Source organism: Oryx dammah, unplaced genomic scaffold (genome assembly GCF_014754425.2).
Source record: "Oryx dammah isolate SB20612 unplaced genomic scaffold, SCBI_Odam_1.1 HiC_scaffold_13, whole genome shotgun sequence".
NCBI classification, from domain to species: Eukaryota; Metazoa; Chordata; class Mammalia; order Artiodactyla; family Bovidae; genus Oryx; species Oryx dammah.
In genome coordinates, this window is record NW_024070197.1 from 40,883,842 (window position 1) to 40,911,196 (window position 27,355).

Consider the following 27,355-nt stretch of genomic DNA (forward strand, 5'->3'; position numbering starts at 1 on the left):
GAGATTTAGACTTTCTACGTTTCCTCTTTGAGCTGGGGCTGGGGCTGGGGCTGGGGCTAGGGGCCCTCTCTAGGCTCCGCTAGAACAGCCAGCAAACACATCCACTCAGTTAGTGTCTTTATTCGTACTCACTGATTTTTCCCACGGGGAAACTGTTGAAGGGACTGGAGGGGAGGGCTGGGTGGGGGGGGCCATGACTTGGTTTTCCTCCATCCAGTGAAGGAAGTGACAGAGGAGGGACATAACTAAAGAGAGTGACCAAGGGGACCATCACTATGTGGACTGAGATGAATTGTGCAGTGACTTCAGACAACCTGAGTCCTTCTGTCGGGAAATGCAATGTCAAAGTGGAAAAGTAAAAAAAAAAAAAAAAAAAAAAGATCTAGAGAAAAGAACAAAGTGCATACAAAGCAAATTGCTAATGTAGGGACGGTTCTAAGGCAGCCAGCAGGGAGAAGGCCAAATGTCTGGGGTGGTCACCCGACCGTGCCCCACTCCCACTGCCCCATGCCAGGCCAGACTGTTGGGCCACCAGTGCCCTCTCGACGTAGTCTCTGTTGGCTCCAAGGGTGCTGTAAAGCCACAGAAGGTTGTGGAAGGAGGAGAGCCTGAAGTGTGGCAGCACCAAGGCAGCCCAAGGCATGGCTGCATTGAGAATCTCAAGGCATCTCTTGGGGGTGGCTCTGGAGGGCCGGTGAGATATGGAGGGGGAGGGACACCCAGGAGGGGTACAATCAGCACCTTTACTTGAGCACAGGGCAGAGCCACTCTAGGGTTTCTTAAATTACCAGGTGGGGGTGAGAATGCTGATTAATTACAGAACTGAGGGCTGCCACGCCCACCCGGGTCCTTCCCTGGTGCTCAGGGCCCAGGGTGCAGCAGGTGATGGAGGGGCAGGCCCTGGGGGAGGCGGAGCCAGCTCAGCAGCCCAACCAATCGGATTTGATGCTTCCGAACTTCACGCTCTTCAGACTTTGGTTCTCCAACTTCAGGTAATAAGCACCCTTGAAGAAGTAGCTGTGACCTGGAAATGAGAAAGAGACGAGCCTGTGACCAACCCATCCTCAGACATTATAGCACGGAAAAGGTTCCTGAGAACTTTACAAGTCTGCCTGTCATAGGGAAGATGTTCTCAATTTTTAAGGTGTTTTTGTGTTGGACCATTGCTAAAAGTCTTTCTTGAACTTGTTACAAAACTGTTTCTATGTTTTGGTTTTTTGGCCAGGAGGCATGTAGGATCTTAGCTCCCTGACCAGGGATTGAACTTGTACCCTCTGCATTGAAAGGCGGAGTTTTAACCACTGGACTGCCAGGGAGGTCCCCAGGAAGAAACTTTTAAATCACAGAAGACCCTTCTGAGACTGGAGGAAGGAATTAAACTCTCTGAGTCCCTGTTTCTTCATCTTTGAGATGTGGCTAAAGATACCACCTCTTAGGGGTTATGGTGATGATAAAATGAGATGATATATGCTATTATTAATATAAATAATAGCACCGTGCTGAGCACAAGCACCAAGCTGGGCACTTTGCATTCCTAGAGGTGGCAAACCGAGAGACTGCTATCCCTATCAGATGGCCCACATATGGGTTTTGTTTAATCCACACAAGTTTTCTGTTTTGTTTTGAATAATCTGGAAATTTCATATGAAAATATGGATTTCTCACTTCTTTTTAAAAGAGCTAGAATATCTAATAACACGACTCCCCTTTTCTCTCTTTTTTTGGGAGGCCGCACCAGGTGGCATGTGGGATCTTAGTTCCCCATCCAGGGATCGAACCTGCACCCGCCCCTGCAGTGGAAGCATGGATTCTTAAATACTGGATTGCCGTCCCTGCTCCCCTTTTCTTGCAGGGCAGAGATCGTCAGAAGCAGAGAAGCAGCTGTCCAGAAAACAAGCCATGTACTCTCTGATGCTCCACAGACCACATCACTTCCCGCTGTCTGCCTTGCCTGCTTCACTCATTAATGCACCAGCTTGGCCCCTCAGGGTTTTGGAATTTCTTACTCCTGACACATATGACCTCATTTACTTCCTTTCAAACCCCTGGCATACAGGAGGTGCTCAACAGATGTTTCTTTCTGTAGATAATCCTTAACCTGACACCTGGCTGTACCCTGCTTTTTCTTGGACATGTGAGAGGTTTAGTCAGGGCCATGTGCTTAGCATGTGATAGGAGCTCAAAAAGCATCTTTGTGAAATTTCATTGAAATTTCCTCTAAAAAGCCAAACTGGACTCATTTCCAGGGCCCTAGAGACCTCCCAGAAGCCTCCTCAGGAATCTGGTTTCCAAACTCCAAATTCTAGCCCTTGCTGGTTTGGTTGTTTTATGCAGCAAAGGAACAGAGACAAATGGGCTATCTTTGCCACCTCAGCATCAGGGCCTGACAAAGTTGGTCCTGTCTCAAATGGAGCCATCCTTCTGCTAACAGGAGGCAGTCACAAGGTCTCCTGTGGAACCCAAAAGGGCCTGGATCAAACCCCAGAATGAATCCAGGGCACCAAGCCCAGGTTTCTCGCCCGCCCCCGGCAGGCCTCCCCTCCTCCCTGCTCTCTGGCTCCAAGCTCCGCAGCTGTGAGGGGCCTTTCTGGGTCTTACTGCCTGGAGCCGGCTGAGTGAGCAGAGGTCAGGGGTCTGGATGCCTTCCCAGCGCTGGGCTGAAGGGGTTGGTTTGTTTTCCCCGGGCGCCGCCTGCCTCCCCACACAATGAGGGAGTGTGTGCTTGCGAGGACTGCAGCCCTGGCTGGGGGCAGGGAGTCCTAGAAAGCGGCCAGAGGCCTGGGCAGCTCACCCCCGCCCTGCAGGTCCACCACAGCATCCAGGTTATCAGGGATGGCGTTCCAGGCATCGGCGATGAGCTTGGGGAAGCCAGGATCCATTTTCTTCTTCACCTCATTGTATCTGCAAGGAAAATGGCCATGGTGAACCAGTGGGCCTCCCTCAAGGCCAGCCCTTCCCCAGTGTGACCGGAGGGTCCAGCTGATGGCTCCTGGGTGAGCCTGGGAGGCCAGCTCTAACACTTCAGGGAGGCCCCTGACTGGAGCTGAGGGGCAGGGAGTCAGACCTGGGTAAATCCTAATTCCACGACTCACTTATTAGGTGACTTGGGATAGTCCCATAAAAACAATCTTATAATTACTACTAACACTTAAACAGTGTGTTACCCACCTTCCATATACTCTCTCAGTCAATCCTTATGGCAATCCTATGACAGTTACTACCATAATACTCATTTATATACCAGAGGATTAAAAAAGGGACCCAGTTTCTAAGTGGGAGTCCAACTCAGGCCTTCTGGCTACAGGGTGGTAAACTGCTCTCTGAGCCTCAGTTTTACCACTTGTTAGATGGTCTATATTTAATGTATTGATATTTAATTATCATATATATGAAATGGAATAACCCAGGCAAAATGCCTAACACAGTATCTGAGAAATGTTAGTTTCCTTAGAAACTCTGATCTCTGCTGCAGTACAAAGAGCACGGGACCGGGAGCCCAGAGACAAGGTCCTGCCCAGCACTGCTCGGCTTGAAAAACTGCTGCTGCTTCATCTGTCAAGTGAGCAGACAGTCCACATCTTGGGCAATGATCTCGGCTGGGACGTGAGGTTACAGTACAAGGTGGTGCAGGAGCCCAAGCCCTGTGAGTCACAGAGCAACTTCCTGTCATCTCAGGCCCAACGGCAGCTCCCAGGGCAAGTTGTTATCCGGGCTCTGCCTTTAATTTGTGTAAATACCTGGAGTATTAGTTGGCATATTCTTTTCCTGGCTAGCAACATCTGTCTTTTTCAATTTTGGGAGAACTTTTAAAAGGCTTGGGTCATTTTGATTCCACTGCTTCTCCACTTACACTCCATCTATTTATTATTCTGCAAATATTTAATGACCTCCTGCTATGTCGCTGTGGATTCTGTAATAAACAAGATAAAGTCTTGCCCTCGTGGTGCTAATTTTCTAGACAGATCTGTGTTTGAATTTCATTCTGGTGACAGCCCAGTACCAGCCTCATAGCTGACTCTTTTCTTCCCCACAGCCAGCTTGACCACCTCCAATCCCAGACGCCCAAAACAGTTTCCCCTAAGAGCCCCCTTCTACAGGACTCTTCCCCCTCTGCCCATCACCCTCAGAACTGCCAGAAATGCCTTTCTTAATCCCATCTCTGTCATGAGACTTCTTGCAAAACCTAACATGCTTCCTTGTGACCTGAGGTACCAAAACCAAGTTTCCCAGCTTGGGAAACTTCCAGCATCCCATCCACATCCCCTCTAACTACATTCTCTAGAGTGACAAAGGCTCAGAGCTATGTGCCCTTGAACTTGCCCTCATTTCTTTCTCACTCTACCACAGAAGGCAGGGAGGGCAAGGATCAACTGACACTCAGAGAAGTGAACCAATTTGCTTCACAGTTCTTCCTCCAGGAAGAATACAGCATGGAGGCATCGGAAGATGCTGGCTCTGAACAGGACCATGTGTCTTCACTCTCTGTCCCCAGAGCTTCCTCCGACAGTGTTTCCTGCTCACTGGGACACTTTTTGAAAGGTTTCTCTGTGACCCTCTGACCTTCTCCTCTCCTCTCCGGCTGTAGAACTGTAGTGTAGAGTAGGTGTTACGAATACAGACATTTCTGTCAGAGATTTTTCAAAGGTATATCCTTGAGGCCACCTGGAAAACGCAGCTAATAATAGTGGCTACCTTAAGTGAGAGATACAGGTGAAATGCATAGCCCCAGGATGTGGTACAGGGCCCATCATGAGAACCATCACTATTTTATTTGTACATGTTTATATCTCTTCCCTTCATGATACTGTAAGTTCCACCAGGCAGAGAGCAACTATTTCTTTTTTCTCCTTTTTTTAAAAAAGTTCTGTGCTATATTGATTTCTTTGCCATGTGGGATCTTAGTTCCCCAACCAGGGATTGAACCCATGCCCCCTGCATTTGGAGCACAGAGTCTTAACCAGTGGACCGCCAGGGAAGTCCCAGAGAGAGCCTATTGCTTGACCACTATCTTCCAGCACCAAGGGAAATGCCTGGCACATAGGAGATACTGAATGCATTTTTCTGAGCTTAGTGAAAGCTTCTAGAAGCAAGGACTAACCACTCCCTGGGGTTGCCCAAGCTGGAAGCAACTCCTTGTCCTGTATCTTTCTGGAGCGATTTCTCCTTTTCCAGCAAGGAGGCCTGGGCCTCTGTAGACTCTACCAGGACCAGTGTCTCAGTCTCATTAACTACCTCTCCTGGGAAAAAGATCTGTCTCCTTTAGAAATCCCACCCAGAACCTCCAATAGATGTTTCAGTTCTGCTGCTTTTAAGGAAGATTTACAGAGCTTTCCCTGTGGAACAGGCTGTCCATCCCAGATCTAGGCTTTGGCAGGTAGGCTTGCTATTGAAAAGGACTAGAAAGCAGATAACTCTACCCAATACCCAGCAAGATGCCAGCAGCATAGCCTGAGCATCAGTGTGTGTGTGTGTGTGTGTGTGTGTGTGTGTGTGTGTGCGTGTGTGCGCGCACAAGCGATACTCATGATAACATACAGACGCGTCTGTTCCCATATGTTTACATTCACAGTGTGTACTGCAGGATGATTATAAATGTCCTTTCAACACTGTGATTCAAAGATACTAGGGTTCCCTGATTCTAAGATTTGGAGATGCGGAGTGACTGCTGTGCCGAGATACATTTCCACACAGTACGTGCGTGTGCCTGGGAGTGTTCCGGAGCCTGTGGGCAGAGCGCTGTGGTTTCCTGGCTGTTTCCTTTCCTGAGGCTTGAGATATCAATCAGCTTAAGTTGCTAAGTATCTTAGCAATATGTTTGGAATTCCACCCTGACACGGCAGCCGGGGACATAAACAGCTTCTGAATGCAGGGCCACTGGGGGCAGGTGGTGGGGAAGAGGTGGGAGGACAGCAGACTCCGGAGGGAAGCAGAATTGTTCCAGGAGTGGCAAAGGTTCAGATGCAGACACAGGAGGAATGTGAGAATGCTAGGAAGCAGAGAGGAAGACCACTCCTCCACCGACCCGATAACCCTGAGGGTACAGTGCCAGGGGCCCAGGGTTAGACGGCAAAAGCAGCAGTTAAAATTCTATAATCTGCGTAATCAGCGGCCAACACACTTGCCTATAAATAACTTAGACAAGTTAGTTCATCTCTTTGGACCTCAGTTTCCTCATCTAGGAAATGGGAAGATTTATAATGAAACTCCTGAGATCCTGGCTGCCTCTCACTAACCTTTCCTGGATACTGGACTCCTGGCCCTCAGCCCTGACCATGGTCTCTTAGAATCTGACCCTTCCCTTTATTTTTAAAATTATTTTTAAAAATATTTATTTATTTGGCTGCACTGGGTCTTAGTCGCAGCATGCAGGATCTTTTTCAGTCTCAGCAGGCTAGATCTTTAGTTGCAACATGAGAACTCTTAGTCATGGCTGTGGGATCTAGTTCCCTGACCAGGGACTGAACCTGGGGCCCCTGCATTGGAAGCACAGAGTCTTAGCCACTGGACCCACCAGGGAAGTCCCTAGACCCTTCCCTTAGATGAGCTGGGGCAGAGAGCTACATGCTTCCAAACTGGCCTCCTGCCAGCCTTCCCCCACAGCCAGGGCACCTGTGGAAGCTGGGCCAGAGGGTGCCGCTGTTTCCAATGAGGCCAGATTTGGATGCTAGCTCCTGTGGGTACCCGTCTCAGTTTTCATCCTGTGTTTGCCCTCTGCCATCCCTGCCTCCACCACTCCCATCTCTTGGGACCCTGCTACCTCAGGTACAGTGAAGAAAAGTGGAGAATCGCATGTTCTCTGGGAGCCAGAATTCCAGGGTTGAAATCTCAGCCTGCCACTACTTGGCTGTGTGACGTTAAGCCAGATACTTAAACTCTCTGAACCCATATCCTCACCTATAAAATGGGAAGAATAATAATACCCACCTCATACATAGGATCAGAGTAGCAGCTATTATTTTTATTTTTATTACCCCCTTCTTCGGTGAGTCACCCTAAAATACAAGGCTCCAGACTAGACAGTCATGAGCCCAATCCAAAGACTTCTGAGCAGGGAAAGGAGGCTCGAACCAGAACTGTACCAGTAATGTGCCCAAGAATGGTTTGCCCTTTGGTGACTGCTCAGAGGGTCTGTAGCCCTGGTGGATTAGAGACCAGAGAGGGGCCGTCCACAGCCCACCAGCCTCTGAACTCAACCCAGGAGGCTCAAGGCCAGTGTCTTCTCTCTGTGGACATGGCCGGCGGTGCAGCTCTCCTTCACACTGCCCTCCCTTACCTCCAGAATTTGTCTCCAGCGAAGATGTATGTCTTCTTGTTCTTGCTCCAGTTAAAGGCAGCATCCACCTTGTGGACATCAGGGGGGAGCCCCAGGCTGGTCAGCGGCTTGGGGTACCCTCGCTCCAGGGTACTGGCTGAATAGACCCAGTATTCGTTCCCTGGGATAGAAGCAGAGGGTGCGTTGGCGGCAAGTGCTCAAGGCTGTTCCTCCCACCACCAATCTGCCAGTGACCCCACTGTGACCTTTCTCATCGGGGACACGAGTTCTGGTCACTTCTGGATTCAGTGCCCCAAATCTGGGCCTCCACGGAAGGCTTTGCAAATTGGTTATGGAAGGTCCCTGACCAAGAAGGTGAGCGGGAGTGAGTCCCACCCTGGCTTCACTCATCAAGTCAGAGATTCTAAGTGCCACGATTGCCGTGAAGAGGCACCTTTTTCTAATTTGCACACCGGTTTCCTGTGAGCCAGCAGTTGCCCTGGTCACTCTGGGATGGAGGAGCTGGGGGGTCCGCTGGTGAGCACGCACCCACAGTGCTGTCTGAGCCTCCAGCGTCAAGGAAGCTGTCTCTGTGTCCCCATCTCAGCCTTCACCCCGCTAACCACCACAGCTCTTCCTGCACCCCCTCCTAACAGCCTGGTTTTCTGTCTCCCCTCCTGGCTCGTGAGCTGAGAGCAGGGGTTGCAGCCCTGGCACATGGGAGGTGCTTGAATAAAGAGTAAAGGAGCAAGATTTCCCCAATGTTACCCATATGGCCCTGCTGCTGTTGTTCAGTTGCTAAGTCACATTCAACTCTTTTGTGACCTCATGGACTGTAGCCGCCAAGCTGATCTATCTGTCCATTGCATTTCCCAGCAAAAATACTGGAGTGGGTTGCCATTTCCTTCTGCAGGGGATCTTCTTGACCCAGGGATTAACCTGTGTCTCCTGAACTGGCAGGTGGATTCTTTACCACTGGAGCCTCCTGGGAAGCCCACATGCCCCTACCTCAGTGATTTTTACCACTTATAGAGATTCCTCATAGGCCTCCCTGGTAGCTCACTGGTAGAGAACATGCCTGCCAATGCAGTGCAGGAGACTCAGATTTGATCCCTGGGTTGGGAAGATCCCCTGGAGAAGGAAATGGCAATCCACTCTTGCTTGGGAAATCCCATAGACAGAGGAGCCTGGTAGGCTACAGTCCATGGGGTTGGAAAGAGTCAGAACTTACCAACTAAACAAGAGTCTCCTCGTACTATGACTTAACTCAATATTCTGCTTTCAAGGAATTCATTTTGAAGTCTATAGAAATAAGTGTAAACATTAAAAATAAAAACAAATCAGTGTTTAAAAAATTCTAACTAAAACTGTCATCTGCCGAAGGCACTAGCATTAGGAAGGTATTCAAGGCAGTAGCACTGAAGTGTCATTTTCCTCCGGAAAAGGAATCAAAAAGATTGAAAAATAAGTAAAAAGTTACTGAAATGTTCGTTCTGTGAGCCAGTGCTGGTTGATGCTGGATGTCTGAACCAATCTCCCAGATGATGGTTGAAAGAGTGGATCTGTAACTAAGGAGAGCACCCACCAGTGTACAGGAATCGTGGTACAGCGCCCTCTGGAGCCGAGGGCCAAGAAGGTCCCCTCCCACAGACCTGCAAAGAACACAGCCTTCTCCTCCTGTGGGTCTTCGTACACAGCATCGATCTTTTCCGGTAGCTCAGGCCAGAATGTGGCTACTAGCAGGGGCCCTGTGGGCTTGTCACGTGGTGTCACTGTTCGCCAGATGAACCTGGGTGGGGGAAGGGGACACAGGAAACCACACCTTCAGTCCCTCTGTAGCTGTAACCACACATACATCCCCAAGCCCACTCAGAAACATCCCAGGATAATTCCTTGGCTGGGTAGCAGGAAGGTAAGATCAAAGGAAGGGTGGAGAAGGACTGGAGAATGAGCAGAGTCCCCTCAGCAAGACACCAGAGCAGAGAAGCAACCACTTTGCTCCCCCACCTGCTCCCTCCTCCAGGAAGCCTTCCCTAACTACCTCTCTCTCCATACTGTACTCTCCCTGCTCTGAGTCTCTCAAAACTGGCAATACCAAGTGCCTATAACAGTAGTTTGATTGTCTGTTTTTTTTTTTTTTTTAAGTGTTTTATCTTTCCTGCCAGATTAGAAGTCAATTGAGGCAGGAGCTGATGGCACTCAAAAGCATTTCCCGAATTGAAATGATGGATTCATACACTTTGGCAGGAGTAATAAAGTGTGTGTGCATGCTTAGTTGCTCAGTCGTATCTGACTCTTTGCAATCCTATGGACTGTAGCCTGCCAGGTGCCTCTGTCCATGGAATTTTCCAGGCAAGAATACTGGAGCAGGTTGCCATTTCCTCCTCCAGGAGTAATAAAAAGCCATCATTTATTGAGGGCCTACTAAGTGCCAAGCATTTCATGTGGCTTGTAAATGTCAATCTTACAATATTATAAAATAATATGCACTCTTGGTGGTCTACCCAGCACCTATTATTTATTTCCCTACAATCATTCCTCACAAAATACCCATACTTATAGTCCCTCCTTTCCTATAGATGGAGCCAGTCCCCATTCTGATGAGTTTCAGCTACCCGTTCTCAAAGCAAGACCTCCAGACCAACACATGGAACTCATATGAAATGCAAATTATTGGGCTCCACTTAGGACCCATGAATCATACCCTCTGGGCTTGGGGCCCAGTAATCTGTGACTTAAGAATCCTTCTAGCCGATTCTAATGCGTGCCAAAGTTTGAGGACCACTGATCTAATCCTATCAGAGCTTAGCATTCCCCAGCAACTGTTATAGATTCAGCAGTGGCCGTATGTCCTATGTTGACACAATAAGATTGGAGACATACACTTGTATTTCAGATCTGGAGATCTCTCTCTCTCTAATCTCTCTTCTGCTGCATATGGACAAAGAAGTTTACAGCCTCAATTGCCATTGGTAGTCATCGTGTGACCCCAAGGGACTCAGCCTTAGGCTGAAGTCAATGCCAAGGATGGTAGTGGACAAAAAAAATCACTGAATCCGTGACCCTCTTTCCACCCCTGGAGGCAGCCCTAGCCCTGGACTGTGTACCATGTGGGAATTCTTTCTTTCCATTGTTTAAGCTGGTTTGAGTTGGGATTCTTTGTTCAATCAGTTCAGCCACTCAGTTGTGTCCGACTCTTTGCGACTCCATGAATCACAGCACGCCAGGCTTCCCTGTCCATCACCAACTCCCGGAGTTCACTCAGACTCACATCCATCGAGTCCGTGATGCCATCCAGCCATCTCATCCTCTGTCGTCCCCTTCTCCTCCTGCCTCCAATCCCTCCCAGCATCAGAGTCTTTTTCAATGAGTCAACTCTTCGCATGAGGTGGCCAAAGTACTGGAGTTTCAGCTTTAGCATCATTCCTTCCAAAGAAATCCCAGGGCTATCTCCTTCAGAATGGACTGGTTGGATTTCCTTGCAGTCCAAGGGACTCTCAAGAGTCTTCTCCAACACCACAGTTCAAAAGCATCAATTCTTCAGCGCTCAGCCTTCTTCACAGTCCAACTCTCACATCCATACATGACCACTGGGATTCTTTGTTACTTGTGACCAAAACATCCTGATACAGGAAAGTACCACGATCCTTACTTGGCAAATGACGCTCAGAGAGGTGGTGGAATTGCCAGGATCCAAATGCAGATCTGACGCCAACGTTGGAGTAGAATTATCCTTCACTACTGCCTTTCTAGTCCCCCACAATGTCCAGCACCAATTTCTGCATATGGTCAGTGTTTAAATACTTACTGATCAATTCAAGGAGCCCATTAAACACTCATCAACTTCCTTTTGAAAGAAAGCGGGATGTGTCAGACCAGTGATGGCTCTGACCTGGGCCTAGGCACCACACCCTTTCCCAGCTCTGTACTCAGACCCACCAGTGTGGTCAAGGTCTCCTTAGGGAGAAGTGCAGCAGATCAAGGGTAGTGCTAGAGCGTGGGTTCCCTGGGCTCACCTCTTCCGCATCCCTGAAGTGAGGGTGCAGGACACACTGATATCTGTTGTTACATGTCCTGGCTTGGGCATTCGTGGACTGATGGACCTGACTTCTCAGTGCATGATGGGTCTCATCTCTCTCTGGCATCTGCCCCACTCCTCCCACCCCCAACCCAGCACCTAACCCAATGCCTGGAGCAGAGGACCCCCTTCACAAGAGTTTCTGGAACATCTTCAGCCTCACCAGGCTCTCCTGGGATAAGCCAGTAACTTTCACATCTCTCCAGCTTTGCTCTTGCAGCTCCTTTGTCTCAACCACGCTCCCACCCTGCCAGCCCCTTCACATCCGCCTGCATCTGCTTCTCCTCTGATGTTCCCACTTGGGTATCACTTCACCTGTGGAGCCTTCCTGGACTCAGATGTGTCCACAAAGTGTTGTGCTAATATCTCTGCAGTCACATCTCTTTCATTCTGCCATGATGGTCCTCTCTGCCTCTGTTCCCTAAACCAGACGAGTGGCGCTCAAACTTTAATGTGCATCAGAATCATTGGGGAAAAATTTTTTTTTTCTCTTTTTGGCTGTGCCTTGCAGCTTGCGGGATCTTAGTTCCCTGACAACGGGGTGAACTTCGCCCTTGGCAGTGAAAGCACAGAGTTCTAACCATCGGACAACCAGGGAATTCTCATGGGGAAATTTTTTTCAACGTACATGCCTGGGACACATTCCCAGAGATTCCAGTCAGAGGGCCCGAGGGTCGGGGCAGAAACTTTTAACTCTCACACTCTAAGTGATTTTTGTTGGGGAGATTCATTGACCTTTTTCTGAGAACACTAAATCTAGGCATTGGGCTTTCCTGGTGGCTCAGCGGTAAAGAACCCTCCTGCCAATGCAGGAGACGTGGGTTCAAACCCTGGGTGGGGCAGATCCCCTGGAGAAGGAAATGGCAACCCACTCTAGTATTCTTGCCTTAGACATGCCATGGACAGAGGAACCTGGTGAGTTATGGTCCATGGGGTAGCAAAAGAGTCAGACACGACTTAGTGACTAAAACAACAATCCAGGCATTAAGCAGCCCCTCTGCCCACAGCACAAAACACCTCACCCCCAGATCCCAAAGCTTAGCAAACGATTTGGCACAGTAGAAGCCAAGTAATTGTCAATAAGGACAACTAGTATGATTGAACATACTTAGTCTGTGTCAGGCATTGTTCTAAGCACTAAGCTCATCTAATCGTCAAAACAGCCCTATGGGATAAGTTGGACTATTAATCTCATTTTGGAGACAAGTGAAGTGAAGTGAAGTGAAGAAGTGAAGTCGCTCAGTCATGTCTGACTCTTTGCGACCCCATGGACTGTTGTCCACCAGGATCCTCTGTCCATAGAATTCTCCAGGCAAGAGTACTAAAGTGGGTTGCCATTTCTTCCTCCAGGGGATATTCCTGACCCAGGGATTGAACCCAGGTCTCCCTCATTGCAGTCAGACACTTTACCGTCTGAGCCACATGAGTAATTTGAGGTAAAAAGAAGATACACAATTAACTTGCCTATAATCATGCAACAGGTTAGTAGCAGGTCCAGGATTCCAACCTAAGCAATCCGGCTCCAGAACCATTCTCTCAACTATTATGCTCTATGGATGGACAGATGATGAAGACTTGATGATGCGCATGAGTACATAACGATGATGGATGGACAGATAATGGGTGGAAGGGTGGATACTGGATGATAGATGCATGATGGACAGGTAGAAGAACGGAAGGATGGATGGATGGGTGCTTTAGTGTAGTTGTAGATTTGTTGCCTGCCTCTAGGACTGCTGAGTGAATCACAGCCCTGGTGGATTGAGTGGGGGCCTTTATTGCTAGCCTGAGGACACCACCTCTCTGCCCTGTGGTGACTTGTTCTCCATACATAGAACATTTGAGGTCAAGGCCATTCCAGGAGAAGGTCCATGGTAGATGCTTTGTTCCTAATTCTCCCCTCCATCCCTGTTTTAGAAATCTACATCCATGTGTGATGTCACATGACTGTGCAGTACCACCCCCTAGAGTAGGCAGTGGACTTGGCCATGTGACTAGCTTCAGCCAGTGAAGTATTCTCAAATATGCTCAGAGTGGAGGCCTTAAATGTATTTGTGTGGTCTGATCTGGCCTCTTGTGCTCCTGCCATTTGTCACGAGTAGCTGCTATCCCCAGCAGAAGGAGTGACATGCAGACCATCCCTGAATGCATATTGCAGCCCGAAGCTGAGACACCGAGACCCACAGGCTAGCAGGCAGCATAGAAGTGCCTGTGGTGGTAGCACCAAAATCTGTCCAACATGCAGCAAAAATGAGTCTCATACTGTCCATTCTGTGAAGCCCCCCGGGGGGTCCTTGAGCAAGAGATGGAGGCGTGAGAATAATGGAGACAGGGCAGAGGGCAAGGAAGCCAGCTCCTACACTCACCGGTCCTTGAAGAAGAAGATCTCCCCACGGATCTGAGAGATGCCGTCAAAGACGATGTCCTGTTTGCAGAGCTCAGGAGTGACAGGGCCAAGGGTTGGGGTGGGGCCGGTGCCAGTATCAATGTCAGGGGAGGCCCCTGGGGGAAGACACCCAACCTCAGACTCTCCCCAGCCCCAGGGGTTTTTCCCCACAGGCTGAGCCCCGAGACCGGCCCACCCAACCTGCTAATGGTCAGAAGAATAGTATTCTGTCCTCGGTGTCAGCCCAGGGAAGACAGGGGGATGAGGCCTGGACTTGGAAAGGTTTCTGAGCCCATGAGAGAGTCAGAGAGTTAGAGGGGAGACCATGTGGCCAGCACTGGGGGTGTGGCAGACACCTCCTTCACTCCTGAGGGTAACCAGCCACCATTTAGAGGTGAGGAAACTGAGTCCAGAGAGGTAAAGACCAGCTCCATCCCTTGAAGCTGGTGAGTGGCAGAGGCGAAGCTCAAACCCAGAGCCACTCACTCACTCTACTGCAGTTCTTTCCCAAGTCCTATGCTCCCCACACCTTGTCTCTCCAGAACCATTTTCATTTCAGCCTTGTCTAAGTGCCACCAGTACTATTATATGTTGATTTATTTTAAAAAATGGAGTCACTTTGTAAATTCTGGCCTCATTGTAAGCATTAATGTACATAAATCAGTGGTTCCAGGTATTAGCTGTACTGATCCTATTACACATTAAAATAAAAGAACTGTTTGGAGAACTAGAAGCTTTGTAATCCTGTATCATTAAGGTCATTCCAGGTGCTGGGAATTTCTACCCTATATTTAGCTATTAATACTTCTCCTGGATTCTAAACCTCACTTGGATGCATAAACCTCATTGACCTTGGGGCCAGAAGGTTACCTTTCTCAGACCTCTCTCAGCTGACTCACCTAGAAAATGGAGAGCCCATTTCTGCCCCATCTGCCTCATGGCATGGCTCTGGGGAGCCAAGCAAGGCTCAGACACTGGTGTTATTTGGAAAGGAAAGGGCTGTCCGAGGGCCTTAGAGTGATGCTCCAATATCCCCAGACCAGGTTAATACTCCTGCTCTTGTCTCCTGCAGTCCCAGATCTGGCTGGTTCCACCCCCTGGCACCCTACCTCCAGCAACACGACCTCCCCAAACCCCTGCCCCAGGGACCCCAAGCTGAGGCTTACCATAGAGTTCTTGGATACCCTGGATGTCATCATGGGACAGGCGGAAGTTCTTAGTATAGGTATAAATCGGTGCCATCAGGGCTCCAGGGTCCTGTGAGTGCTCCAGCCCCATTGCATGGCCAAACTCATGGGCTGCCACCAGGAACAGGCTGTACCCTGAGGGCCGTAGGGAGTGGAGGGGGGCAGAAGGACAGGGAGAGAGATAAGAGAGAAAATCAGATCAGGGGATTTCCCTGGCGGTCCAATAGTTAAGACTCTGGGCTTCCAAATGTGGGGGGAGGGGTTTGATCCCTGATCAGGGGACTAAAATACTACATGTGACTCGGTGCAGCCAAAAAAAAATAAGTAGTAGTAGTCAGGCCTGGCTCTGACAATGGGGACATTTGAGGACATCTCCATGGTAGGGTTCAGAGCATGGAAGTGGCACATATTGATGTTTTCTTCTGAGAATTCTGAGGTTAACAGACCATACCTTTTACTTTCAATTAGAGTCAACCCAGGTCCCCTCATCCCTTTCCATGTGTACCACACATGTGCTATAGAGGGGAGCACGCAGCATTGGCAAATCCTTTACTTAAAGGCCCATTTGTTTAAAAATCCCATTTCCTGGCTCTTCGTTTTCTCTATAAAGAACAAGGGCAAAACCTGCTCTGCAGTCTCCAAAGAGGAAACCCTTGGGTCCACCATTTCTTCCCCAGGGGAAGCAGTAAAAAGATGCTCACTTGGAGTGGTTGCCCAGGCTCAAGCCAGACAGTGGGCAAACCCTATCATTGCACTCGATTGTGTGTTGAACTGTGTCCCTGCAAAGACACGTTCAGGTCCTAACCTCACATACCTGTGGCTGTGACTTTATTTGGAAATATTGTCTTTGCAGATAAATTCAGCTACAAGTTAAAATGAAGCCATACTGCAGGAGGGTGGCCCCTTAATCCAGTGTGACCCACGTCCTTAGAAGGTACATGGCCAAATAACAACAGAGGCAGAGATTGGAGTGATACAGTCTCTAGTGAAAACGTGGCCTTACCCACACCTTGATTTTAGACTTCTAGATGACTCCAGAAGTACGAGGGAATAAATTTCTGTTGTTTTAAGCCATCTGGTTATGGCCGCCCTAGGACACCACGGGCTTCCCTGGTGGCTCACCAGTAAAGAATCTACCTGTCAATTTGGGAGATGCAGGTTTGATCCCTGGGTGGGGAAGATCCCCTGGAGAAGGAAATGGCAAACCACTCCAGTATCCTTGCCTGGGGAATCCCATGGACAGAGGAGCCTGGCGGGCTACAGTTCACGGGGTCACAAAGAGTCGGACACAACTTAGCGACTACACACCAGCAATGGGGCACTAATACACTGCCCCTCCCCCAACCAAGTACACTATACGTGCTCTGGAGCCTTAAACCACTCCGGCAGGTGGAGAACCCCACCTTTAGATAGAGGCTGGAGCAGAGCACGTAAAATCAGGGTAAGTCTTAGCATGGCACTTGGGGGAGGATAAAAAGACTCCCTTGGCCAGCCTCCGTCAGCTAGCATTCTCCAAGTTCCATCTCAGTGAGAGTAAAAAAGAAGAAAAGTAACTTAAAAAGAGGCTGCCCTAATACTGGCTGTCCCCAGCCCAGCATTCTCACCTGGTCACCTGGGGCCTTGAACCCAGTGACACTGGGCCCTGCAGCCTAGAGTGACTCCCTGGTGCCCCCAAGGATCCTGTTCATTGCAGTGACCACACAGTAAGGTCACAGCCTGTCTCCTGGTCACTCTCTCCCTCAAGCCTGTGAGCCCTGGAGGGCAGAGAGCTGTCCCTGGCAGCTGTGTTTTCAGCACCCAATACTGACAAGGACCCCTCCATTCACAGTCTGGCGAAGGATGGTGCCCCTGGGGCAGGGAGGGCCGTGAGGGTTTCCCCATTCTGCATGGAGGGTGGGGAGAGCAAGGATGCGGTGCTACTGTATTCCTCTCTTCTGCCCACCCAGCTCCCTGAAGGCAGCTCTCTGCTGGAGTGGAAATGTCTCGCAGGAAAATCATCTCTCTGGAGCAGGGTTCCCTGTATCCAGCACTGAGATGTTTGGGGGTGACAGACCCACCTGGAGGGGTACAGAGGTGGGAGGGGAAAGCAGCATCTGCTGGGGAAAACTGACTCCCACCCAGGAACTGGGATGGATCAGGTCTTATTTTGGAGGCCATCTCTTTGCCCAGAGAAGCGGGGCTAAGCAGGCAAGAGGTCCCCACCAGAAACAGGCAGCTTCACTGCTGAGTGGGACGGTCCGCAGTAGAGATGCTGAGATGCCGGTAGGTGGGTGTCTAGAGGGCGGTGCCCATGGCAGAAGTGGGTGGGGACTCTGGACGGTTTCCCCGCCCACACGTGGGCGGGGCCGGATGTGCGGCTTCTCCTACCTAAAGCCAGGGCTCCTCATACCTTGGTCGGGGCAGAAGCCCCACTTGCGGTCATCGTCGTAGCTGGAGGTGGTTGCACACCACAACTTCCCATCACTGCGGCCAGCGCTGGTGCAGCTCTCGTGCTTGTTGCCCAGGAAGGTGAAGGGGAAGACACATGGGGCACCTTCCGAGTTCCCGCCCACAGTGGACATGGCTGTGGGATCAGGGACATGGGTCAGCAAGAGGCAGGGGGTGTGAGGCCACCACCAGGAGCAACGACAAGACGTGGACATTAACAAACCAGACGTACTGAGTGCTCGCTCAGCCCGGGCCACTGGGTCAGGAGCTTTATGCACATCTCACATCCTGGGCCCCCCTTAAACAACCCGGTGTGGTAGGGACCCTAGATTTACCTCCTGCTGCATAGATGGGAAGACGAGCTCAGAGAGAGTAAGTAACTAGGCAGTGCTGCTAACGAGTGGCAGGGCTGGGATGCAGACCCAGGCAGCCAGACTCCAGAGCTTTTAAAATTAGCTTTCCATGGGTGGGGCATGGCGGGGCCAGAGGGAGCTGGGCAGAGCTGAGGGTGCCAACACCCCTTCCAAGACTGGGAGCTCCATCACACGTGGGCCAGTGGGAGACTTACCTGTGTCCTCTGCAGAGAGCAGGGACTTGGGAAATATCTGTTGGATGGATGGAAGGAAGGAGGAAGGAAGGGAGGGAGGAAGGGAGGGAGGGAGGGAGGAAGGGAGGGAGGGAGGGAGGAAGGAAGGGAGAGAGGGAGTTCTTATTGAAAAACAAAGATCAAAAGAGATATAGACTAAGACAAAGAGAGGCAGGGAAGAGAGACTCTGGGATGAGGGAGAGGAAGAGACAAAGACCAGGGAGGCTGGGAGAGTGCAGGTCATTCTGAGGAAGTCCTGGGTATCACCAGCCAATTCGGCTGAACTGGCCGTGGGTGCCCAATGTCTATCCTGACTTTGGTGTCTGTGCTGGGCCAGCCGCTGAGCATCCTGATTAGCACCCCTTGTCCTGGGGAAACGGGGGTCAGGGGAGGGCGCTCTCGTGGGTCTGCTATCAGAGGGTGGGGAGAGGCGCGACACCCACCAGTCTCCGGGCAGAAGCCGTACTTCTTGTCGCGGTCGTAGTCCTCGGTGGTGCCACACCAGCGGTAGCCGTCCGTACGGCCCTCCGTGGTGCAGCTGTCGTAAGATGTGCCCTGGAAGCGGAACGGGAACTTGCAGGGCTGTCCGTCGGCATTGCCGCCCATGGTGAACAGGGCTGGGGTGCAGGAGAGAGAGGGAGGGTGTGAATGTGAGGGAGATGGCCCACCTGCCCATCTGAGCATCTGCTGGGCACCTGTGTGGATGCAGAGCTGGCTGCCCACCTGCCCACTCACACCAGGGAAGTCATAGCATTGATAAAATATTTTTTAAAAAATCTATACTGGTTGGTAAACTGTTGCTTCTCTGAACTTCTGGGGGTAAATACTCCTTCCTCCCTTGCCAGCCCCATCCTTTTCCTTGGACCTTATGGATCACCCCCCTCTGCCCCAGCAATAAAGTAGTTAACCCCTGGCACATGGTGGGGGCCTCCAGAGCCCTACTCCAACCTGATTGATGCCTGCATCCCTGCAGATTGCTAAATATATCATCCAAGGTGGGCAGGATGGCAATATCTCTCCATTTGACAGAGAGGGAAACTGAGGTTTGAAGAAAGCTGGCTCCAGAACTAGTCATGATCACCTAGATGGAGGAAGGTTGTACAGAACTACAAAACCCACTGATCTCCATCTCTCCCATCCTCACTCTGTCATTCACGCTTGCGCACACAGAGAAGACTTCACCTCCCTTCAACCCCAGGCGTTTTCCCAGACGCTGTGGTCCCTGCAGGAGGGAGAGGAGAGGAAGGCCGGGAGGGGGAGGTGGTATCTCTGCGAACCTTTTAATACACACCCCAGGGTCCCACTCTGACCGCCCCAAGACATGGGCCATGACTGGAGGGTTCAGGGGAGACAGTGGGATTAAGAGTCTGGGCTTGTCTGTCTTGGGTTCTCCCCCTGCTGCCCCGCACCCTCATCCACCCGAAGCTACAGAATGGTGTGTCTTTGGATTTGCCAACTAGCAAAACCACAAGTGCGTAACAAGGACCATCTGTGAACAACGGTGCCAGAGGTGACCTCAGCAGCCCCCGTTAACTCCACCATGGCCAGAATCAAACCCAGTCCCTGGCCACCCCCACAAGTCTCAGGGCCCCTTACCCTCACTGCTCCCTTCTCCCCAACCCAGGGACCTTCTCCTGGAACGCCAGAAACAAGACAAGCTGCCTTGGTGGCCTTGAAATGGGAAAGGCGAAGTGTTAACCTTGATGGAGACCAGTCTCCACATTTGGCCTCCCATCAGCAGCATTTCTACCACCCAGGAAGCCCCCATCTCCTCCCAAATCCTGCCCCCAAAGGGACGAAGAGAAGCAGACACTGACTCAGCAGTCAGGAGGGGCTGAGTAACCAGAACCTCTGCCCCAAGACCCAAACACGTGCATGTCGTGCGTACTTGCATCTGGCTAAGCACCAAGCCAATGGTTAATGTCCAAAACAGGGAAAAACCCTTCCTCAACTTATGAATTACAGCTGTTTCCCTTCTATTATCAAGACATTCTGTTCTAAACACAGGGGTTGACACATGGAAGGTTAACGCCATCCAAATCCCTACTGGGAAATGCAAGATACATTAAATATTTTTGGTTTTAAATATTTCTGACATTAACGGCCAATGCCTTGAACTTTACTTAATAAAAACTATTGCATGATTTTGGATACTAAAAGCGTAAACAGGGACACATTTAACTAGCTCTTTGTTTCTTTCCTTCTGTCAACAGGGCTGGTACTTAGGGTTCACTTGCAATAAAGTCAGAAAGATTCACAAATGTGTAAAATTACAGCTAAGAAGACAGAGGTATCTATAGATCAAGGAGCCTTTATGGACTAGTAAAGAAAAAAGGTATTTTAAAAGGTTTTGGACTTTTTCACATTTTCTCCACATCTTCTCAGCTTTCAACCTCCTGAATCATTAAACATGATGACTTGATAAGAGTATCAGGTTATATATGCTGTCCTTTCATGATTTCTGATTATGAAGTATGTCAAGGATAAATTAAAAAGAATGAGTATATATGTCAATACCCTCACTCTTTAAAAAAAATTTTCCTCTACATTGTTTCAAAATATCTAGAGCTTATGTCTCAAGCACTGACAAAAGCACACACATAAATACTAGGTCAAACCTGATGCCTTTGCCAAGACCCAGAGATGCAGCCACAAGCCAAGATAGATGGAGACCAAGAAAGGCAGATGGAACAGCCCCCAGACACAGAAACACAGAGTCAGCATCAGAACCAGAAGCAACGGCTGAAATCCCCCAGGTCGGTGTCCCCAAGCCAGGTTGGGTACCAGCCTCAGTACCAATCCCATTGTTAGGCTTCTGATTCATCCCAAGGCTCTCCTCAACCCTTGAACCTCCAATTCTGCTAGAGGGTAGAAAGTAGTTCTCAAGAGACCCATTGGTCATTTTAATCATTCTAAGTTCATTTTAATGTATGTTGGAAAAAAATTAGCACATCAAACTAATGAGTTCAAAAATATTGCTAATAGTGAAGCTTAAAAGAGGAATCGATTTAATGAAAGTATTAAGTGAATAATGGAACAGATGAGAAGGACACAGTGATGGCTCAAATTGGGATGTGGGGGCTGAAGGAAGTGGAGGGGACACTGGCTGATTGGCAGTGCCAGGCCTGAGGAGTGTGGAGGCCGGAAGGTCAAGGCCTGAAGCCAAGAGGACACTCACCTTCATGGGGGCAGAAGCCATACTTGCCGTCCTTGTCAAAGTTGTACGTGGTGGAACACCAGAGGAAACCATCGCTGCGGCCTGTGTCTGTGCAGCTGGTGTACTCCTTGCCATTGAACAGGAAGGGGAACTTGCAATATTCCCCGTCAGCATTCCCGTACTTCACACGGACCACTGAGGAGCCACACAGGGTGGAGGGTGAATCTCTCTAGGCCTTTCTTTGGAGACCAGGATTGTGACTCATTTGGGGTATGTGACCTCCCTCCCCCTCCCACCTGAGCAGATGGAGGGGTCTGCAGTTGCCAGGGAAGCCACAATCTTCATTGCTAAGTGACAGGGAGGCATGCAGAAAATCGGCGAGGAGGTTCAGGCATGTAGATGGTCATATTCTTACCTTGTCCTTCTCCCAGGGTCCACAGCTCATCGTCGTCGAAGTGGGAATCTCCCCCAACTCCAGGGCCCGGGGCGAAGGCATGAGCCAGGAGCCCGTCTTTGCCATCAAAAGGGTACCCATCTCCATGCTCTGAAACACACTGGATCTCAGCTTCTAGCTACCCCACTGGGGGCTGAACCCCAGCCACATCTCATCCATGGTTGGGGCCCTTCAGCCCATCTACCTTCTGACCCCTTCCCTCACCCTGTTGGGTTATCCAGGACTGAGGACACAGCAGGCCAGTAGAGTGGAGTCAGCATCCTATGGTCTACACAGCCCTCAGAATCTCCACCACCAGCCTTCATTGTCTACACTACTGCTGATGACACTACACCTACCCACGTGCCTACACTGCCACACCAGGCTCTCCCCGCCAGCACCCTCGCTGTCCCCAGCATCGGTACCAAGTACCTTCACATCCTCTCTTAGCCATACCACCTCTCTTCAAGTCATATTATTCCCAATGGCCACAGCGCTAACCCTCCTAACCATTATGCCACCCAGGGCCATACCACCTACCCACATACCTGCACGGTCTCCTGTGCTACTTCCCCTCATCACTTTCCACTCACAATGTCTACACTGCTTTCCTTCATGCCTACACTACTGTGTTCCCACCCCAACCCACCTGGTGCCCTAGATCCCGGCATCCATTCTGCTTACTCTCAAGTCTACACTGGTCCATCGTATCCGACCCACTTCCACATCTAGAGTTCCTCAGTGTCTACGAGTGTCATCCAACAGAACTCCTTGCCGAGATGGGAATGTTCTTTGTCCAAATGACTGGCCTCATGTGACTACAGGGCACTGGAAATTTGACTAGTGTGACCGAGAAACTGAATTTTAAATTTTATTAATTGTAACTAATTTAAGAGTAAGTAGCCTTGAGGATCCCGGGGCTACCATCTTGGACAGTGTGGGGAGACCATTTGCTTTCAGTTTCACACCACCTCCAGGGGGTCAGATTATCCACTTCGCATCGATGTGGCTGTCCAATGTCTGCTCCAGTCTACACCACTCTAGTGTCTGCATCTTCTGCCCTCCTAGCTAAGCTGGAAAGGAGAGCCCCCCATGCCTCTCTAATATCCAGATTGCCCCTTTGTCTTTACACTGACCCCCCTGCGCCCCTCCTCTGCCTACCCCAGCGGCCGAAGTTGATCATGATGTCAGCCTCTCCATCATGGATCCGAGAAAACCGTAGTGGGGTCACATCGCTCCAGACTTGGAAGGCACGAGCGAAGGCATCATCCACTGTCTGGGGGTCCAGATCTGGTGTGTAGCCAATGATCCTGGAGGTAACAAAAGTGCATGTGAGTGTGTGCAGGTGTGCAAGGGCATGTGCGTATGCCTAGGCCTACAAGTGTGTACCTATGTGTGCAAGGGTGTGTATATGTGATTGTGTGTGAGTGTGCAATGGTGAGTGCGTGTGCACAGGTGTGTGAATGTGTGCATACATGTGACAGGTGTCTGTCTGCATGAGTGTGCATGAGTGTGGATGCACATGCAGGCATGTGTGTACATGTTAAGTAGAGCTTCCTGGGAGAAGAGCCCACTAGAGCACCTCGAAGTCCTGCGGAGCCTTAGATCAACCCATACGGATAGGAATGTAAACAGTGCATTCCAGGACCCAGCAGAGATGTCATCCTTGGAGTGCAACACGAGCCCTACAGAACAGAGCTCTCAGCACAATTAACAACCAATTACAACAACTCTATACCATAAAATCCAATTATCAATAGCAACCAATCATCAAGTTCTCATCACCCACTCAATGATCTCATCTAATAATGACAACGACTAGCACTGACTATGGGCTTCTGTGGTGGCTCAGATGGTAGAGAATCTACCTGCAATGCAAGAGACCCAAGTTCGATCCCTGGTGTGGGAAGATCCTCTAGAGAAGGGAATGGCTGCCCCTCTCACTAAGTGCTGAACACTGTGAAACCCCTTTATATACGCGGTCGGCTTCCCAACCGACCCATAAATAAGGTTCTGTTTTAATTCTGTTTTGTAGAGTGGAAAGCCAAGGGTCAGAGCACTGAAAAGGAAGTAGTTCAATGCCCCACAGCCAGGAAGGGTGAGATTCAAGTCCTGGTCCGTTTGACTCCATTCCTAAGAACTTTGTACGCAAACTCCTTAGGATGCCAGGTCCTCCCAAGATCCCTCCTGAGTCCCCAGAGAGGGGAGAAGACAACGCCCAATGAGACACAGTGTCCCTTGGACCAAGGCCTGCCCTGCCTCCCACAGCCCTGCCTTGGCACCTGTATGTGACCCGGTTCTTGTCCCACTTGGGCTTTCGGGGGAAGAAGTTGTAGTTGGCCACGTCGGGGTTGCCACAGCGCGGCTTCCGCATGGTCTCAATGGTGCTCTGGTCCAGTTCACCTGTCTGGGGTAACCCGAAGAACTTCTGCATCTTCTTCAGGGTGTCCTTCAGCACAAACAAGTTACAGCTCTCCTTAGGGCAGCCGTAGAAGGTGTTTAGGTATTGCTGGAAGAAATAAGGACCCCAGCACAAACAGCCACGTTAGGATGGTATAGTATTGGCCAAAGGAATCAGCAACCCCAGGGCACTGGGTAGAGTCCCAGGTTCCCAAACCACTGGTTAAGTGACATACACACTCCCAGATGGCCCCACATTCCCATTAGCCGAGTGACATACAAACTGCAGATACTGTGGTTTGGGAGTACATGTTGGGTGCCCACTATATGTCCAGGTACTGATGTCAGCATGTGTTAACTCATTTGATGCTCACTGCAGGGACTTCCCTGGTGGCCCAATGGATAAGACTCTTTGCTTCCACTGCAGGGGGCACGGGTTTGATCCCTGGTCCAGGAACTAAGATCCCCCCAATGCTGCGCAGTGTGGCAAAACAAAACAAAACTTCTCATAGCCTCTATCATGTAGACATTGTAACTATCTCCATCATACAGAAGAAGAAACTAAAGCACAAGAGAGGTTAAGAAACTTGCCTAAGATCACCAGCTCTTAAATGGCGGAACTGAACTGGGACCCAAGTAACTGGCTCCAGAGCCCAGGCTTAGAACCTTTACCTCTCTACCACCTCTCTTTACTTCCATTGTCTCTTTTAATCCACCAAAATGCTGATGACATAGGGATTATTTCCCTCACTTTTCTTATAAGGGCTGTGTGCGCTGGGCTCCAGCAAGAGACAGACCTGGGTTCAAAATCTGAATCTGCCATTTTCCCAAAGAAAACAGTCCTGTCCCTCAGGGACTGTGCAGCTGGCTCAGCCCAAATGGAGGCCAAAACCAAACAGTCCCTTGCAGGGGGTCAGAGACCAATCAGTTCATCTATTTATTTGACAAATACTTTTTGACACCTACCAGGTGCCAAGCCCAGTGTTAGGGCTGAGGGTCAAGTGGTGAGCATGACAGATGGATTCAAAGCCCAGTATAGGGAAGCTGATGGATCACAAATAACTGAAAAATTAAATATGTGATAGGAATGGTGTGGAGAGCCAGGAGACCTTATTAATGGGGCCCTAACCTTGTTTAGGAGGGTAGTTAGGAAAGAGGAAAGAAAGAGTAAATAATAATATTAATAATAAATGATAATAACATATGATGACTAACACTTATTGAGTGCTTTCCAGGTCCCAGGTACCCTTCAAAGTGTCTAAGATTAACTCTCCTTTATTTTCCTGTATTTATTTTTTGTGGTCATGCAAAGAGGAACACAGGATCTTAGTTCCCCCACCTGGGATCGAACGATGCCCTCTGCAGTGTAAGCATAAAGTCCTAATCACTGGACCACTAGGGAATTTCTTAAGATTATCTCTCCTTTAACCCCAAGACAGGAACTCTTATTACTCTCAGTTTGCAGAAGCTCAGAGAGAAGTCACACGAGGCCAGTTAGTTAGTGCAACCCCTGATTTGAAGTCAGGTGGTCTAAGTTCAACGTTTGGTTTCTCAAGTTCCCCACTGTATGTCTCTGGGCAACATGGACCTCCATAGGTTGTAGAAGGTGTGGGGACCCAGGTAGCTTTGTGACTGATGCTCCAAAGCTCCACCTTCACCCTCAATCACAGCCTCATCATTATGCAGACCAGCTCCATTTGTCCAAAAAAGGCAGAGACCCGGATGCTGGAAAAGGGGCAGGGGTGGTGTCATAGCTTGAGAAGGAGTTCCCCGAGTGATCAGGTGACCAAGGGCGTGACGATCCTGTCCTGGACAGTGTGGGGAGAATAAGGGCTTTCTAAGGCGGTTGACTTAGCGACTAAACAACAACAAAGGGTGGTTGAAGCAATTAACAGGGCAGATGTGCGCTGGAAGGAAAGTGTTGAGGGGTCCAGACCCAGCCCGCGGTGCTTACAGGGGGAGGGGGAGTGCCCTTCCGCTGCCCCCATCCATGCTTGTGCAACCTCTCGGCAGGGATGCCCCTCGCGCCAGGCGCGCGCGCTCGCGCGCTCTCAAAACATCTGAGCCGCAGCTCGGAACCCCGCCAGGAGGGAGGGCTCCCTGGCTGCTCTCCCACCCGAGCCGGGCTCAGTCCGCCCCCGCCCCACGCGCCGGGGCCCTCGTGCTGCCCCTCCCTCCGCCCTGCTGGCCAGTTCTCTCCAGCCGTCGTCCGACTCCTTTGGAGAAGTTCGAGGAAACTTTCTGAGGTCCAACCCTTGACCTTCGTTGACCAACTTGTTCATTGAGCCACTGAGAAAGGATGCGCTCGCTGATCGTTTCCCATCGGCCCCAAATACTTGCCAAAAGGACCCCCGAGGGGTTGGTCCAAGGGCCCCTCTCCAGATGTGTGCAGAAGGTTCCTAGAGGTTGGCCAAAGTTCTGCTTTGCCCAGAGCTCCCACCCTCACGTGTGCAAAGCTTTATCCAAATTGTGTGTCAAAGGCCCCCTCTTCCTTAAGATGGAACCCCTAAACAGGGGTTTCAAGGATCCTCCACTGTTTGCAAAAGAGACCCCTTCAGGCTTTTTGCCAAAGTCCTCCCAGGACGCTGGCTAACTGGCTTTGTCAGCCAACCCCCCAGATGTGTCCAAGAGTTGTTTACAAAGCCGCCCCCGTGTTGCCAAATCCCAGATCCTGGACAATGTCCTTGTTATTTACAAAAGGGGCCCATTCCAGAGGTTTGCCATAGCACCTCGGTTCTCGACCCTGCTGGTGGCGCGCCCCCGCTCTGGGTCCTGAAAGTTGCCAAGCTGTTTATCAAAGGCCTTCTCCTCTTACAAGCAGCTCCACCACCCCTCCTTCGGCGGTCCAAAGACCACCCCGCGCGGTTTACTGAAGCCCCTCCCCCACGCTGTAAGCCCACCGTGGGGGTGGGGGGAGGGGTGGCCCTTCCCCCCGCTCCAAAGTTTCTCTAAACTTGGTTGGATGAGGCTAGCGTCGCAACTCACCACAGCCAACTCTTTGTCCGTTTTGGGGGCGACATCGCCAGGAAATTTGATGATGGGCGATGGCGCGGCGGCGGCGCGGCCCAACAGGCAGCCCAGGACGCAGAGCGCCCGCAGAGGGGCGGCCAGCGCGCCCCGGGACACTCGCGCCTCGGTCATTGCGCTCCCGGGCCCCGCGCGTCGCCCGGGGGTGGCTGGCTCGGTGCTTGTGGCCGCGTCGCCGCCTGGCTGGCGCCTGCTCCCCCGCGCGGCGCTGCGCTCCGAGGGGCTATTCGACTCGGTCTCCTCGGCTTTGCCCGGCTCAGCAGAGCATGGCCCGGCTCCCAGCCCGCTCCGCCGCGCCTGCTCTCGCCCCGTCCTGGCAAAGCCTTTTTATGTTTAAAGCTCCAGATGCGTAGCCTCCAGCCACCGCCGGAGGAAGTCTGGATGCAGCGGAAACAAGGGAGGGCCGCCGCCAGATGTGGCCG

General features: G+C 50.7%; 1 protein-coding gene across 1 annotated transcript; it reads right to left on the minus strand.

The window, feature by feature from the left end:
* Window positions 1-100: 100 nt before the first annotated feature.
* On the minus strand, window positions 101-27,355 carry MMP2 (matrix metallopeptidase 2). The gene is made up of 13 exons (XM_040254010.1): window positions 26,892-27,355; window positions 23,789-24,015; window positions 22,668-22,816; window positions 21,489-21,617; window positions 21,095-21,268; window positions 18,360-18,533; window positions 17,293-17,466; window positions 14,883-15,038; window positions 13,697-13,832; window positions 8,905-9,041; window positions 7,274-7,433; window positions 2,792-2,901; window positions 101-1,024 (listed from the first exon to the last, which is right to left on the minus strand). Exons 1-13 carry the CDS (start codon window positions 27,045-27,047, stop codon window positions 921-923), a joined length of 1,986 nt encoding a protein of 661 aa, XP_040109944.1. The 5' UTR covers window positions 27,048-27,355; the 3' UTR covers window positions 101-920.